The following is a 14912-nucleotide window of genomic DNA, read 5'->3' as shown; positions in this document are numbered from 1 at the left end:
AGCACGTAGCACTTTGGGAGGCCAAGGTGGGTGGATCATTTGAGCTCAGGAGTTGGAGACCAGCCTGGGCAACATGGTGAAACCCCACCTCTACAAAAAATAAAAAAATAAAAAAAATACCTGGGAGTGGTGGCGCATGCCTGTAGTCCCAGCTACTTGTAGGGCTGAGGCAAGAGGATCACTTGAACCCAAGAGGTAAAGGCTACAGCGAGCTGAGATCACACCACTGCACTCCAGCCTGGGTGACAAAGTGAGACCCTGTCTCAAAAAAAAAAAAAAAAAACCCTTTCTTTTTCATTTCTATAAACTAAATTTAGATCCTCAATTATTTTTCTTTGTGTTGTTGAGAAGTTCTGATTTAGCACATCATTCCATTTTGCATAGGAATCAAACAGTAGACACATGGTAGGAAAAAAACAAGCTATTAACCCAGTATAAATATTTAATTTGTGTTTTGCAATTTAAGTAGAACCGTTTTGGATGCATTCTGCACTTTGACGTATCTATGACTGGCACTCAGATTTGCTTGTTTGTGGTATGTATGGAGAGACAGGTTGAAGATGCTTCTGTCCTTGAAAACAGAGATTTTTTTCTTGTTTCCAGAGTATATGCCCTCTCTCATCAGAAGTCTATTTCTCACCATGGTTGCAATATAAGGAGAGCACTGCCCTTCTTTTGGTGTGATAGATAGGGTTGAAGGGGTGTGTGTGTGTGTATGTGTGTGTGTATGTGTGTGTGCATGTGTGTGTGCATGTGTGTTATTAATTTCTACACATTTTTTATCACCTGTGTAGGTTCTTGTATCCACCACCACAGTCAAGACAGTGAACAGTTCCAATACTACAAGAAAATCCTTCCTGTTGCTTTATTACAACTGTATCTACTTCCCTTCTGCCTCACACCCACGAACCCTAAACTGTGGATACTGCTAATCTGTCTTCTATGTCTAAAATTTTTGTCATCTCAAATATATTACATAAATTGAATCACACACTATGTAGCCTTCTGTTTTGTTCTTGCAGCAAAATCTTGCAGGCCATTCAGCCAAGTTGTTGAATGTATCAATATTTTGTTCCTTTTTATTGCTGAGTAGTATTCTATTTTATATATATATATATCTCGATTTGTTTAACAATTGACCTGTTGAAGAGTGAAGGGACAGTTTCCAGTTTTTAGCTATCACAAATAAACTGCTTTAATATTCTTGTACAAGTTTTGTGTGAGCATAAGTTTTTATTTTTTCTGGGACAAATGCTCATGAGTGTAATTGTAGGGTCATATGGTAATTAAGTATTTTGTTTAATAGAAAATCCCAAATTGCTTTTCAGAGTGCCTGTACCATTTTACATTTCAAAGAGTGATACATGAGTAATCCACTTTTACGATATGTTTGCCAGTATTTTTTGCTTTTATCACTATTTAAAAATTTTAGCTATTCCGATAGATATTTAATGGAATCTCTCCATAGTTTTAATTTGCATTTCCCCGATGGCTAATGATGTTGACAACATATTTTCAGGTGCTTCTTTGCCATCTGAGTACCCTCTCTAGTGAAATCTCTGTTAATGTGTTTTTCTCATTTTCTGATTACATTGCTCTTTATTATTGAGTTTTGCAATTTCTTTGTATATTCTGGATACAAGTCTTTTGATAGTTATGTGGCTTGCAAATATGTTCTCCCAGTTTGAGGTTTGACTTTTCATCCTTTTAACAGGGTATTTTGTAGAACTAAAGGGTTTTTTTTTAAATGTTCAATGATGTCCAATTTATCCATTTTCCTTTAATTAGTACTGCTTTTAGTGTTAAGTCTGAGAACTCTTTGCCTAATCCTTGATCATAATGGTTGAAGATTTTCTTCTATTTTTAACTTTTAAAGTTTTACTTTTGAGTCTATGATATATTTTGAGTTAATTTTTGTATAAAGTGTGATTTACATTGAGGTTCTAATTATTGCCTATAGATGTTCAATTGCTCTGACCAAATTTGTTGAAAAAGCTATTTTCCTCCATTGAATTGTGTACCCTTGAAAAAAATCACTTCAATATAATCTGCATTGGTCTATTTCTGTGTTCTGCATTTTCTTCCATTCATCTGTGTATCCATACGTTTGCCAACATCATGCTACCTTAATTGCCCTTGCTATACAGTAATTCTTAATATCATGTAGAATAATTCCTCACGAGTTATTCTTCTTTGTCACCATTAGTTTAGTTATCAAAATATCTCTACCTTTCCATGTAAATTTTAGAATAATCTTTCTGAGCCTGCAAAAAAAAAAACAAAAACAACTTGCTGGGCTTTTGAGAATGATTGAGCTTAGCTTATAGATCAATTTGAGGGAAATAGACATCTTTACTATGGTAATTCTCCCCAAACATGAATGTGCTATGTCTTTCCATTTATTTGGGTCTTCTTTGATTTCTTTTATCACTATTTTGTAATTTTCAGCCCAGAGATTCTCTACATGTGTTGTTAAGTGTATAACTATTTCATTTTCTTTGGAGCGATTGCAAGTAATATTGTGTTTTTAATTTTGGTTACTGCATATTCCTTGTTGCTATCTATATACAGAGAAGTGATTGAATTTTGTTTGTTGACATTGTATCCTCTGACCTTGCTGAACTCCCTTTTTAGGAGGTTTTTGTATGTGTTTTAGATTCCTTGCCATCTTACATGTAGATAATCGTGTCATCTGTAGACAGGGATAGTTCGTTTGTGTGTTTTTTTCCCATTCAAAAGCATATGCTTTTTATCTTTTCTTCTTTCTTTATTTCCATGGCTAGAACTTTCAGTATTATGTTGTGTAAGAGTGGTGAAGCTGGGCTTGGTGGCTCACACTTGTAATCCCAGCACTTCGGGAGGCTGAGGCAGGTGGATCACTTGAGGCCAGGAGTTCGAGACCAGCCTGGCCAACATGGAGAAACCTTGTCTCTACTAGAAATACGAAAATTAGCTGGGTGTGGTGGTGCACACTTGTAATCTCAGCTACTTGGAAGGCTGAGGCATGAGAATCACCTGAGCCTGGGAGGTGGAGGTTGCAGTGAGCTGAAATCATGCCAGTGTACTTCAGCCTGGGTGACAGAGTGAGACTCTGTCTCAAAAAAACAAAACAAATTAAAAAAAAAAACAGTGAGACATCCTTTCCTCAATTTTAGCTGTCAGTATTTTTGGATGGCCTTTATCAAGTTGAAGTAATTCCCATCTATTCTAAATTGCTCAGAGTTTTTATATAGGAGTGTTAAATTTTGTCAGATGCATTTTCTTTGTCAATTTCCATGATCATATTTTTTCCCATAACTTAGTGATATGATGGATTACATTGGTTAATTTCTTAGTGTTGAATCAGTCTTGCCCTTGTATACATGAAATAAATCCATTTTAGTCATCGTGTATCATTCTTTTTATATATTCTGGAATTTGATTTGCTCATATTTTATTAGGGATTATTGTGTCCCAGTTTATTAGTGATATCGGTTTATAGTTCGTTTGATTGATTGATTGATTTGTTTGCTTTTTTTAATTGTCATTGTATGGTTTAGCTATCAGGACAGTGCCAGCCTCATAAAATGAATTTGGAAATGCTCCCTCTTCTATATTCTAGAAGAGATTATTTAATATTGATAGCAATTATTGAAATGGTAGAATTCTCTAGTGGAACTGTCTGACCTGGAGATTTTTCTTTCAGAATGTTTTAAATTATGAATTTAGTTTTTTGATGCTTATAGGGCTATTTATACTGCCTATATTATTATGTTGGTTGAGTTACTGTAGTTTCTGATTTCCACGGAATTCTTCCAATTCTGAGTTGTCAGATTTATGATTTTAGAGCTGTTAGAAATGTTTTCTGATTGTTTTAAAATAAACAATAAGCTGCTGCATCTGTAGTGATATCCTTTCTTTCATTTCCGATGTCGAACATGTGTGTATTTTGTCCTTTTTAAAAGTATTGCTAGTGGTTTATCAACTTTATTGATTTTTTTTCCAAAGATTCAGCTTTCTATCATTGACTTTCATTTTATTTTAAATTCTGTTGATTGCTGCTCTCTATTATTTCTTTTCTTCTGCTTGATTTGAATTAATATTGCTCTTGTTCTAGTTTTTGATATTGGAAACTAGATAATAAGTTTGAGAAAATTTCTCATTTCTAATGTAAGCACGTAACGTTATAAATGACCCTCAGCACTGCTTTAGCTGTGGCCTACAAATTTTTATATGTTATATTTTTATTTTGACTCAGTTCTATGTATTTAATTTTTTTTTAAAGTTTCTCTTTGACTCCTGGATTATTTAGAAGTGTGTTGATTTCCACAGGTTTATTATGGACATATTTATGATTGTTATTCCTTTCTGGTAGATTGATCCTTTTATTATATATAATATCCCTCTTTGTGCATGGTGATTTTCTTGCACTGAAGCCTCTGGTAGATATTAATGTAGCTTTTTGTGCTTTTCTTTCTAAGCAAAATTTGAATACTATGTTTTTTCCTATTTGTTTACTTTCACCCTATTATGGCCTTGAATGTAAACTGAGTTTCTTCTAAGCAGCAGCATACAGTTGGGCAATGGTTCCCTTCCCCATATTTTCGACCTCTGTCTTTTGATTGTTGTATCTAGGCTATTTATATTTAAGTTAATTTGTATATGCTGTAACTTGTGTGCTTGTTTATTATTTGTTTTCTCATTGTTCTCTTTGTTTCTCATACTTCTGTTTCTCATTTTTGCATTCCTGTAGGTTAATTGAAGGTTATTTTAGGATTGCATCTTGATATATTTATACTGTTTTGTGTGCATCTCTTTGCATAATTATTGTAGTGGTTTTTCTGGATACTTCAATATACATGCATGATATAATATTCTAGTGGCATAAACATTTTGTTGCTCTAAGTGAAGTGTAGAAGCTTCATTTCCATTCGAGTCTTTTTTTCTTTCCGTACTTTTAAATATTACTATCTTGAGTATCTAAGGGTGTTATGATTCTTGTTTTCATCATCAAATATAATTTATAAAACTTACGAGGAAAAATATAGCTGATTGTATGTAGCTAGTGTTTTGCTATTTCCATTGCTCCTCCCCCTCTCCCTCCCTCCCTCCTTTCCTTCCTTCTTGGCTTCCTCCCTCCCTCCCTCTCTCCCTTCCTCCTTTCCTTTCTTCCTTCCTTGCTTCCCTCCTCTTTTTTGAGGCAGAGTCTTCCTCTGTTGCCCAGATTGGAGTTCAGTGGTGTCAACATGGCTCACTGCAACCTCAACCTTCTGGGCTCATTATAATGATCCTCCCACCTCAGCCCCCCAAGTTGCTTGGACTACAAACATGCACCACCAAGCCTGGCTAATTTTTCTTTCATTTTTTCTTTTCTTTTTTTTTTTTTTTTTGAGATGGAGTCTCCCTCTGTCACCCAGGCTGGAGTGCGATGGCACAATCTCGGCTCACCGAAACCTCCACCTGCCGGGTTCAAGCGATTCTCCTGCCTCAGCTTCCTAAGTAGCTGGGATTACAAGCACCCGCCACCAAGCACTTATAATTTTTTGTAGAGGTGGGGTTTCACTATGTTGTGCAGGCTAGTCTGAAACTTTTGGGCTCAAGCAATCCTCCCACCTTGGCCTCCCAAAATGCTGGGATTACAGATGTGAGCCACCATGCTCAGCCTGCTCCTGCCTCAGCCTCCTGCCTCAGCCTCCTGAGTAGCTGGGATTACAGGCACGTGCCACCACGCCCAGCTAATTTTTGTATTTTTAGTAGAGATGAGGTTTCACCAGGTTGACCAGGATGGTCTCGGTCTCTTGACTTTGTGATCTGCCCGTTTTGGCCTCCCAAAGTGCTGGCATTACTGGTGTGAGCCACCATACCTGGCCATATTTAATATTGATGGATACATAGTATGTGTATATATTTAAGGTTTACATGAGATATTTTGATACAGGCATGCAATGACTAATAATCACAGTAAGATAAATGAGGTATCCATCACCTCAAGCATTTATCCCTGTGTTACAAATAATCCAGTTACAGTCTTTTAGTTATTTTAAAATGTACAATTAAATTATTTTTTACTATGGTCACCTTGTTGTGATAGTAAATACTAGGTCTTATTATTTATTCTTTCTAACTGTATTTTTGCATGCATTAGCCCTCCCCCTTCTTCCCCACCCCCAACTACCCTTCCTGGCCTCTGGTAACTATCCATCTACTCTCTATCTTCATGAGTTCAATTGCTTTAATTTTTAGATCACACAAATAAGTGAGAAATAGAATGCTTGTCTTTCTATGCCTGGCTTATTTAACATAATGACCTCCAGTTACATCTATGTTGTTGTAAATGACTGGATCTCATTTTTTATGACTAAATAGTACTTCATTGTGTATATGTAGCACATTTTCTTTATCAGTTCATCTGTTGATGTACACTTGGGTTGCTTCCAATTCTTGGCTACTGTGAGGAATGCTACAATAAACACGAGAGTGCAGATATCCCTTCAATACACTGATTTCCTTTCTTTGGGTATATACTGAGCAGTGGGATAACTGGATCTTATGGTATCTCTATTTATAGTTTTTTGAGGAGCCTCCAAACTGTTCTCCTTTGCTTTGTGATTGTACTAATTTGCATTCCCACCAACAGTGTATGAGGGTTACCTTTTCTCCACATCCTTGCTAGCATTCGTTATTTCCTAACCTTTGGATAAAAGCCATTTTAATTGGGGTGAGATGATGTCTCATTGTAGTTTTGATTTGCATTTCCCTGATCAGTGATATTGAGCACTTTTTCCTGTGACTGTTTGCCATTTGTATGTCTTCTTTCGAGAAATGTCTATTCAAATTTTCTGCCCATTTTTAAATTTAACTATTGATTTTTTCCTAGAGAGTTGTTTGAGGTCCTTATATATTCTGGTTATTAATCCTTTGTCAGATATGTAGTTCACAAATATTTTTCCCATACTGTGGGTTGTCTCTTCACTTTGTTGATTGTTGCCTTTGCTGTGCACAAGCTTTTTCACTTGATGTGATCCTGTTTGCCAATTTTTGCTTTGGTTGCCTGTGCTTGTGGGATGCTACTCAAGAAATCTTTGCTCAGTCTAATGTTCTGGAGAGTTTTCTGGGTGGGTCCAGGGGTACCATCCAGGAACAAGGGACTGGGGTAAAGTACCTTAGAAGTCTACCTATTGCACTGTGGCTGAGCTGGTACTCAAACCACAAGACAGTGTTCTTCCCAGTCTTTCCTTCCCTTTCCAGAGGCACAGGCACCTCACCCTATGGCTGCCACCACCACTGGCCCACAGGGAGTACTGCCAAGCTTACTACTGATGTTCTCTTAAGGCCCAAGGTCTCTTTAATCAGCTTGTGGTGAATGTTGTTTGGCCTAGGACTCATCCTTCAGGGCAGTGAACTCCCTTATGGCCCAGGCCAGGTCCAGAAATGCCATCCAAGAGTTAAGGCCTAGAATCAGGGTCCCCAAAGGCCTGCTTGGTGTTCTATACCTCTGTGGCCAGAGGTATAGTACCTAAGGTACTAGATAAAACCCTTTTACTTTTCCCTCCACTTATGTCAGGTGGAAGGAGTCTTGCCCTGTACCCACCACAGCTGGGAATGTGCTGAATCTCACCTGAAGCCAGCAAGTTTCCAAGTGTCACCCAAGGCCCATGGCACACTACTTAGGTATCACTGCAGGTTACTCAGGGCCCAAGGGCTCTTTAGTCAGCAGGTGATGAATCTTGCCAGGACTGGATCTTTCCCTTCAAAGCAATAGGTTTCCTTCTGGCCCAGGGTGTGTTTAGAAACGTTATGTGTGAGCTAGGGCCTGGAAAGGTGGCCTCACACCTGTGATTGGCGCTCTCTCCTACTGTGGCTGAGCTGGTATCCAAGATTCAAGACAAAGTCCTGTTTATTCTTGCCTCTTCTCTCCTCAAGTAGAAGGAACTGGTCTCTTGGAGCCATGAGCTGTGCAGCCTGGGGTTGAGAAGGGTTGGCACAAGCACTCCCCTAGCCACACCAGCTGGTGTCTTAGTAGGTTGTGTGTCTCCTCATGTCCACTGACTTTGACCCCAGTTTAACACTAGAACTCATCTAGAAGTTGCAGTCCTTGTGGCCTAGACTGCCTTTCAAGTTCATCTATGGTCCTAGAGCATGTTAGCTCATGGTGGCAAGGCTTGCTAGAACTCAAGTCGTGATCACTGGGATGGGTGATTCCTGTCTGGCTAGGGCTGGTTTAAATGTTCCCCCCATGGGCAGGCATCAGCTTAGTTCCCCTGTCTTACTTTCTGCTGTGACAGGGCAGCACTAAGTTCAATGCAATGTCTCACAATTGCTGTGCTCTTCCTCCCTCAAATGCACAGATTCTCTATGCCATGCTGCCACTGCTGGGGGTTGGGGAGGGTTGACAAAGGTGATTCGAAACTGTGTTTCCTACACTCTTAAATGCCTCTTTTAGTGATATGAAGTTAAAACTAGGTACTGTGAGTGCTCACCTGATTTTTGGTTCTTACGAAGTTGCTTTTTTTATTTTGTATAGATAGTTGTTAAATTGGTGTCCTTGTAGGAGGAATGATAGGTGGAGCCTTCTATTCAGCCTTCTTGTTCTACCCACTTGAAGAATTTTTTTAGATGATCTTTAAGGGTGTGTTTGCTACTGACAAGTTCTTTTAGTTTTTCTTTGTCTAATGTCTGTATTTCCCCTTTGTTATCAAACATAGTTTTAACAGATATCGAGTTTTCAGTTGACAGTTTTCTTTTGCAGTACTTGAAAAATATTGTGACACTTCCTTCTGGACTCCATGGAGTCAGATGTGAAACGTGCATTCATTTAATTTGGTGTTTCTCTATATGGAACACATTCTTTCTCTCTGGCCGATTTCATGATTTTTGTTTTTATCTTTTGTTTTCAAAAGTTTATGATATGCCTTTACATGATTTTCTTTGAATTTATCAGGTTTGGGTTCACTCAGCTTTTTGAATTTGTATGTCAGTGTCTGTTGCCAAGTTTTGGAAGTTTTAGCCATTCTTTGCATTTAACTATTATTTCAGCCCCATTCTCTTTCTTCTCTTCTTCTGAGACTTTAATGATGCAAATATTCGATCATTTGTTATTGTCCCACAGGCCCCTGAGACTTTGCTCATTTTTTTCTCTTTCTCTCTCAGTCTCTGTCAAGTCTGGGTGAATTCTATTAATCGAGCTTCCGTTTCACTCATTTTATCTTCTGTTATCTCCATCCTGGTATTGTGTTCATCACTATGTTTTTACTTTGGTTATTGTATTATTCAATTCTGTAATTTCCATTTGATTCTTTTTTATAACTTGTATTTATTTGCTGAGATTTTCTATTTATCATTAGTTTTAAAAAACCTTGAAATTGCTTGTTGCAGCATTTTTTCTTTTTTGTCAGTTGCTTTAAAATCCTTGCCAGATAATTTCAACCTGAGGTTCATCTTGGTTGACATCTGTTGATTGTCTGCTCTCATCAAAATCGTTATTTTTTTGGTTCCTGGTATGACAGGTGATATTTGATTGAATGCTAAATTTTTTTTTTTCTGTTAGGAGACTCTGGGTCTTATTTAAATCTGTTATTTTAACAGGCACACACCCCATTTATGTTCAGCATGTTTTTCTTAGCCATTTTGTATGTTGTGGTTGTGATGACAATTTAGTTTTCATTATGTTTGTGGTATTATTTTGATCCATTTTATTTATATGTTATCACTACTGCTCCCACTGTCTTCTGCTGGTGCTTCCTGAAGGAGTGGAGGCCTTTTTTTTCCCAGGCCTGGCTGCCACATGTCTCTTGATAGAGGAGAAATGTGGTGAGAACCCTATACAAGTACCCGCCTGGCTGCCCAGGTCTTCTGAGCAGATAGAGAAATCTGACTTATGGGGCAAAGAAGTTTGTTGTACTGGGTCAGTTGCTGTATCTAGACCTCTTGCAGGTCCTGCTGTATCTAGATCTCTTGCAGGTCCTGCTCACCTTTCCAAGTGTCCGTGAGTAAAAAAGGAGAGGTTTGAGCCAGCAGTGACAAAGAGGCTTTTCAGATATAGCTGCTTGAAATTACTGTGTTTTTTTTTTTTCCTGGTTTCCCCAAACTACCTTGGTGTCTTTGGACAGAAAACTCCTTTTCTCAGGAGGTGAACTCCTGAGAAAGAGAACTCCTCTTTTGCAGGATCTCAGGTCTGGAGTAGAAGGAGAGTGCTTCCCCTTGTCACTTATGATTGGTATACCTCTTAACTGATCCCCAGGCTGGCATTGTCTGGCTCACCTGGTGTGTTCAGGGGGGCTCCTTTTGATCTAGAAAAAGAATGATTCTAACTAGGTCAGCAGGCAAAGAATACTGGGTCTGCATGGCCTTTCTCTGTTGGTTGGGGAATTGTAAGACACCCTGCTGCTATTGTTCCTCCAGCCCCAGAGTTCTAAATCAGCCAGCTCTCCTTTTCACCACCTTTCATCATCCTCTTTTGCTTGCCTCGTGTACCATTTTCAGGGTTTATAGTTGTGTTTAGTAGAAGGAACAGGAAAAAATAGGTTTATGCTATTTTTTCTGGACCAGAAGTTTGTATTTGTTTGTTTCTCTCCATTAGATTGTAAAATTCTTGAGGTCCAGGGGAGTTTTATTTTTTTCTATAATCTAAATTGTATATACTCAGTGAATGTTTTGTGAATAAAGTTAGTCCAAGTGGATCTGAACTACTCCATAATGGCATGACTGGAATGTGATTAAAAAAACTGTGTTGGAGTGAGCACATTTATTTTTACTTCAGAGTTTCTGTATATGGATTAGACATGTAATGATCCATCTATTTGTTGTGGAGTGAACCCTGAAAAAAGAAGAAAGAAAACAGAGAAATTACATGTTTGATTTCTACATTTTCTTACATCAACCTGGACTTCCAAAGTGCCGTAGTTGGTAGATGATATAATTAGTGATTTTCAGAGCTTTTTTTATGTGTCTCCCAAAACTATGACCTTCTTTTATATTTAAAAATATCTACGATTTTCATCATTAGTTTGAACGCTTGTAGAGAGGTAATGGCTTATATATAGTAAGTGTTACTATTTAAAAATAAAATACTTATATGCCTTTTTAAAGTGTATCCAGTAGAATGAAAATATCAATAATATGTTAACAGGTGAAAAATTTACCTCTTTTCTTTTCCTCTTAAATTTATATAGCTCCATTCAATTTCTCACCACAGCATCACATCCTAATGTATTACATTTTTGTGTAATGTATTAGCATCACATCCTAATGTATTACATTTTTATGCTTAGAAGATTTTTTTCAAGATCGCCAGGAATAAAGTGCATAGGCAATTTGTCTATAGTTTATGTCTATATGTGTATATGTACATATGAACCTATGTATGTGCATCAAATAAACAGATATGTGTTTAAATATACTTGCTATAGTCATATATCCATGGATATTTTTAACAATTCTTATAAATGATATTATTAATACAAATTGATATAAACTCCATATATCAAACTAAGTTTGATGAGTTTTTTTTTGACAAAAGCAAAGTATTACTGGAAATATTTATAATCAGATGAATGGAGCATTTTAAACTTTTATTTAGTAAGCATGTTTATGGATGATATTTACTTATTGCTTATGTGAATTGCACGTGTGTTTTATCCCTATTTAAACTTTTTTGATATGGATGCTGAGAGAAGTTGTCTCCATAATGAGTAGATTGGAATGAAAGGATTTTATTGTAGTAATGTCTCTCAATTTTTTCAACTCTGTAAAGTTATAGGGTAAAATTATAGCAGTTGTTTATCAAGTAATATTTTTAACAATGTGTCAGCTATGTCAGTTGTATTCCCCTCTTTTAATGTTGTTGAAAGAAAATTGGATAAACACATTTATGTAAATAGATTTGTTCCCTAGTAATTTTGGTCACTCACTTTATCAATATCAACACCAATATTTTCAGTTGTCCCTTAGTTTGGTGTCCCAGAGATGTTTCCACTCCAAAGCAATGCATCACCATTAAATTAAGAAAAGATGACATCTATTTATCCTTTTGTATAAATAAATGGGAGAGGAATTGTGAAAAATGGGCTGAGAAAACAAAATATGTATAGACCTCTTTGTTGTATTTGTATCAGCAAATATACCTAATGAGATAGTAAAATGAGAAGATGCCTTTATGCCATTGGAAGGTATTGTTTACCTATTAGGGCATCCCTGAGTTTAATGACCACTTGTACTTAGCCTTGTTGTGTTTGTCATTCTCTTCTTTTCTAGAGATTCCTTACACTATAGTCCTTCTAAGGACTAAGATAGGCACTTCCTCTGATAGCTGACTAGATACTCTGTTGTCTTCAGAGGTCAACTGTCTTTATATGCTGTGGTATGTACGAAGCCAAAACAAGATTTCAATATTTTTTTTACAAGAGGAAGAGAAACTAACAGGAGATGCAGATAAATCATTATATATTACCAAAATCTTAACACTGAATTAGTCTCTGTCTCTCTTTTTCTTTCTCCCTCCCTCTCTCTCTCTCTCTGTGCGAAGTGTGGAGATTCCTAAGAAATTATTCTTAAGACCTTTTTCTACATCCAAAGTATGATAATATACTTAGGGATACTTTTTAACCATGAATGTCTAGCCAAATAGAAAATGTATGTATGAGGTTTGTATATAAGATGATAATGTATTTTTAAAAACTTGTAGGAACACATGCTACAAATATGCTACAGTGAATTTTTTAGAAATACATATGGAAAATAAATTGTATCATTTTGTACTTACATCTTGTTTTAGACCCTAAATGATATGTTACAGCATCACTGCATTCTTTTATTTCATAAGATTTGGAGACATTCAAACTATTTATTTGGGATGACATACCATGCACTTAGATGCATAAAGTCTCATTTCTTTGTTAAAAATGTAACCCATTACCTTGTTTTCATATTTTTATTTCATAATTCCTTTTATTGAGAAACATGCCACCAGTAGACCTGTAAATAAACGGATATGTCTTTTAAGGGCTTAAGTGTCCGTCTATATTCCCCTACATATTTAGCTATCAGGCTGTTATGATTGTTAAATTAATTATGTGGCCTTCTTTTCTCCTCCCTAGGTTGATTCCATCCTGTCAATTGGAAATTGAATCAGTAGTTAATTTTGGCGCATTGGTTGCCAATAGTAAAGTATATTCTAAAGAGATTACTATCACTAACCATGGCAAAGCTCCAGGTAAATGCTTCCTGTCATATTTACTTACACTTTTAGAAGAGTTGGTATTATTTGAAATGTATACCTTGTGTAATAGATTACCTAATTTAACTGAAAAACAGTCTATCATTTCAAATAGCTCAAAACCAAAGGTCCTTAATAGTATTACTGTAAAAGACTGATAGGCAACAATTCAAGAAAAATGAACCTTCCTCCTTATGATCCTGATTAATACAGTCAGAAAATGACTGGTGAAATCCTTCAGGATAGGAGGCAGGATAGTGTCAGAGAAGGTACATAGTTCAAAGACAGAATTAGAGCACAGCGCCTTATTAGTTGTGTGATCTGGGGGCAAGTATTTTTAAGGATTTTGAACTTGAGATTCCTCATTTATAAATGGGTGCTGATAAAATGTACGATGGTGAATTATGTACATACTTTGAATTGTGGTATGTTACTTGGTTCATCATAGATGCTTAATAAATATTTGTCTTCTTTCTCGATCATATTCAACTTTAACGTCAAACTCCCCAGAAGGCTTTTACTGATTCTTTTGTTGAAAGAATAAATACTTCTTTCTTTTCCAGATTGAATTATTTCCAAGGATTCTTACTGTGGCCTAAGAGTTTACATAAAGATGTGTGTGTGTGTGTGTCTGTGTGTGTGTGTGTCTGTGTGTGTGTATATTCATATACACTTTAAATTGATAGCATACAATAAGCATAGGATTTCTTATCCCTTCAGTGTCCTGATTCAACGGCATGTGGGGTTGCAAGGTTGCCATTTCTCCCAATCTAAAATGAGGACTAGCTCCAGACAGGGAGGGTATTTCTATCTGAGACTGTTCGTTGAATATATAAAGTACGTCTTAAATCCAAGCTTCTGTTCCACTAACTGAGAGTGCTCTCTGGGGCCACCTGATTGAGCACTGGGAATTATGAAGACAAAGGCAGTCTGTCAGTTTACTGATTTCTTCTTAGGATACAAAGGAATAAAACTCATAACTGTTCCACAATGGATGTTACTCATCTCACTTTCTATGCTTTGGTTTTTAAATGAGTGTGTGTCTGACGCCTGTGGGATTATAGAATTAGGCTCGTTTGTGGCCTGACTCGAGTGTTAAAGAGGAAGTCTCTTGCAGCAAGTGATATGGGCAATATGATCCTTTAGACTCTCTAGTTATATTTTAGAGCACTGATATTTAATTAAGGTATTTTTATTTGTATTATTTTACTTTCCAGAATTTCTTTTAACTGTTGTCTATTCAATAACCTTCAATGTTTTGATAGCAATAATATATTCCCTTTTTCTTCTAAAATCTCACCAAATTTTAGTTTTATTTCGTATGAAAGCTCTCTATAAGTAAAAAAGAAATACGGTTTTACTTTTCATTGAATATTTAATATAATTTTACTCAATAAATTAGAATAAGTACAATTAAGCTGCGGACCGGCATACATAATGTTTTAGGAAAAATAATGCACATTGGCTATTAGGATTATGTTAGTATTTTATATGTATATAGTATTTGTAATAACTTGGTTGGGTTTATTATAATTGAGTACTGTGAAATGTTAATGGCTATTACCTTACAAACTGAAACAAATTGTTATCAATGAATTACATTTTCTTAGTGTTGACTTTATCCCACATGCTTGGAGTCAAATCAGATTATTTTTTCTACTATTATCAAAATTGATAGTGTATATTACATTCAGCGTAGCTAGTGCCTATAAAGTGTCAT

The 14912-nt window shown here is 36.3% G+C and overlaps 1 protein-coding gene across 1 annotated transcript in view; it reads left to right on the top strand.

Annotated features, from left to right (window-relative positions):
• The window catches only part of LOC115835472 (cilia- and flagella-associated protein 47-like), a 35930-nt gene that overhangs the window by 6347 nt on the left and 14671 nt on the right, over window positions 1-14912 (top strand). Inside the window, 1 exon segment of the mRNA XM_030814174.1 lies at window positions 13074-13189. Within this exon segment, the coding sequence (XP_030670034.1) occupies window positions 13074-13189 (116 nt within the window).

This window comes from Nomascus leucogenys, chromosome 1a (genome assembly GCF_006542625.1).
Source record: "Nomascus leucogenys isolate Asia chromosome 1a, Asia_NLE_v1, whole genome shotgun sequence".
In the NCBI taxonomy this organism is placed as follows: domain Eukaryota; kingdom Metazoa; phylum Chordata; class Mammalia; order Primates; family Hylobatidae; genus Nomascus; species Nomascus leucogenys.
This window is presented reverse-complemented; position numbering and strand designations above follow the sequence as displayed.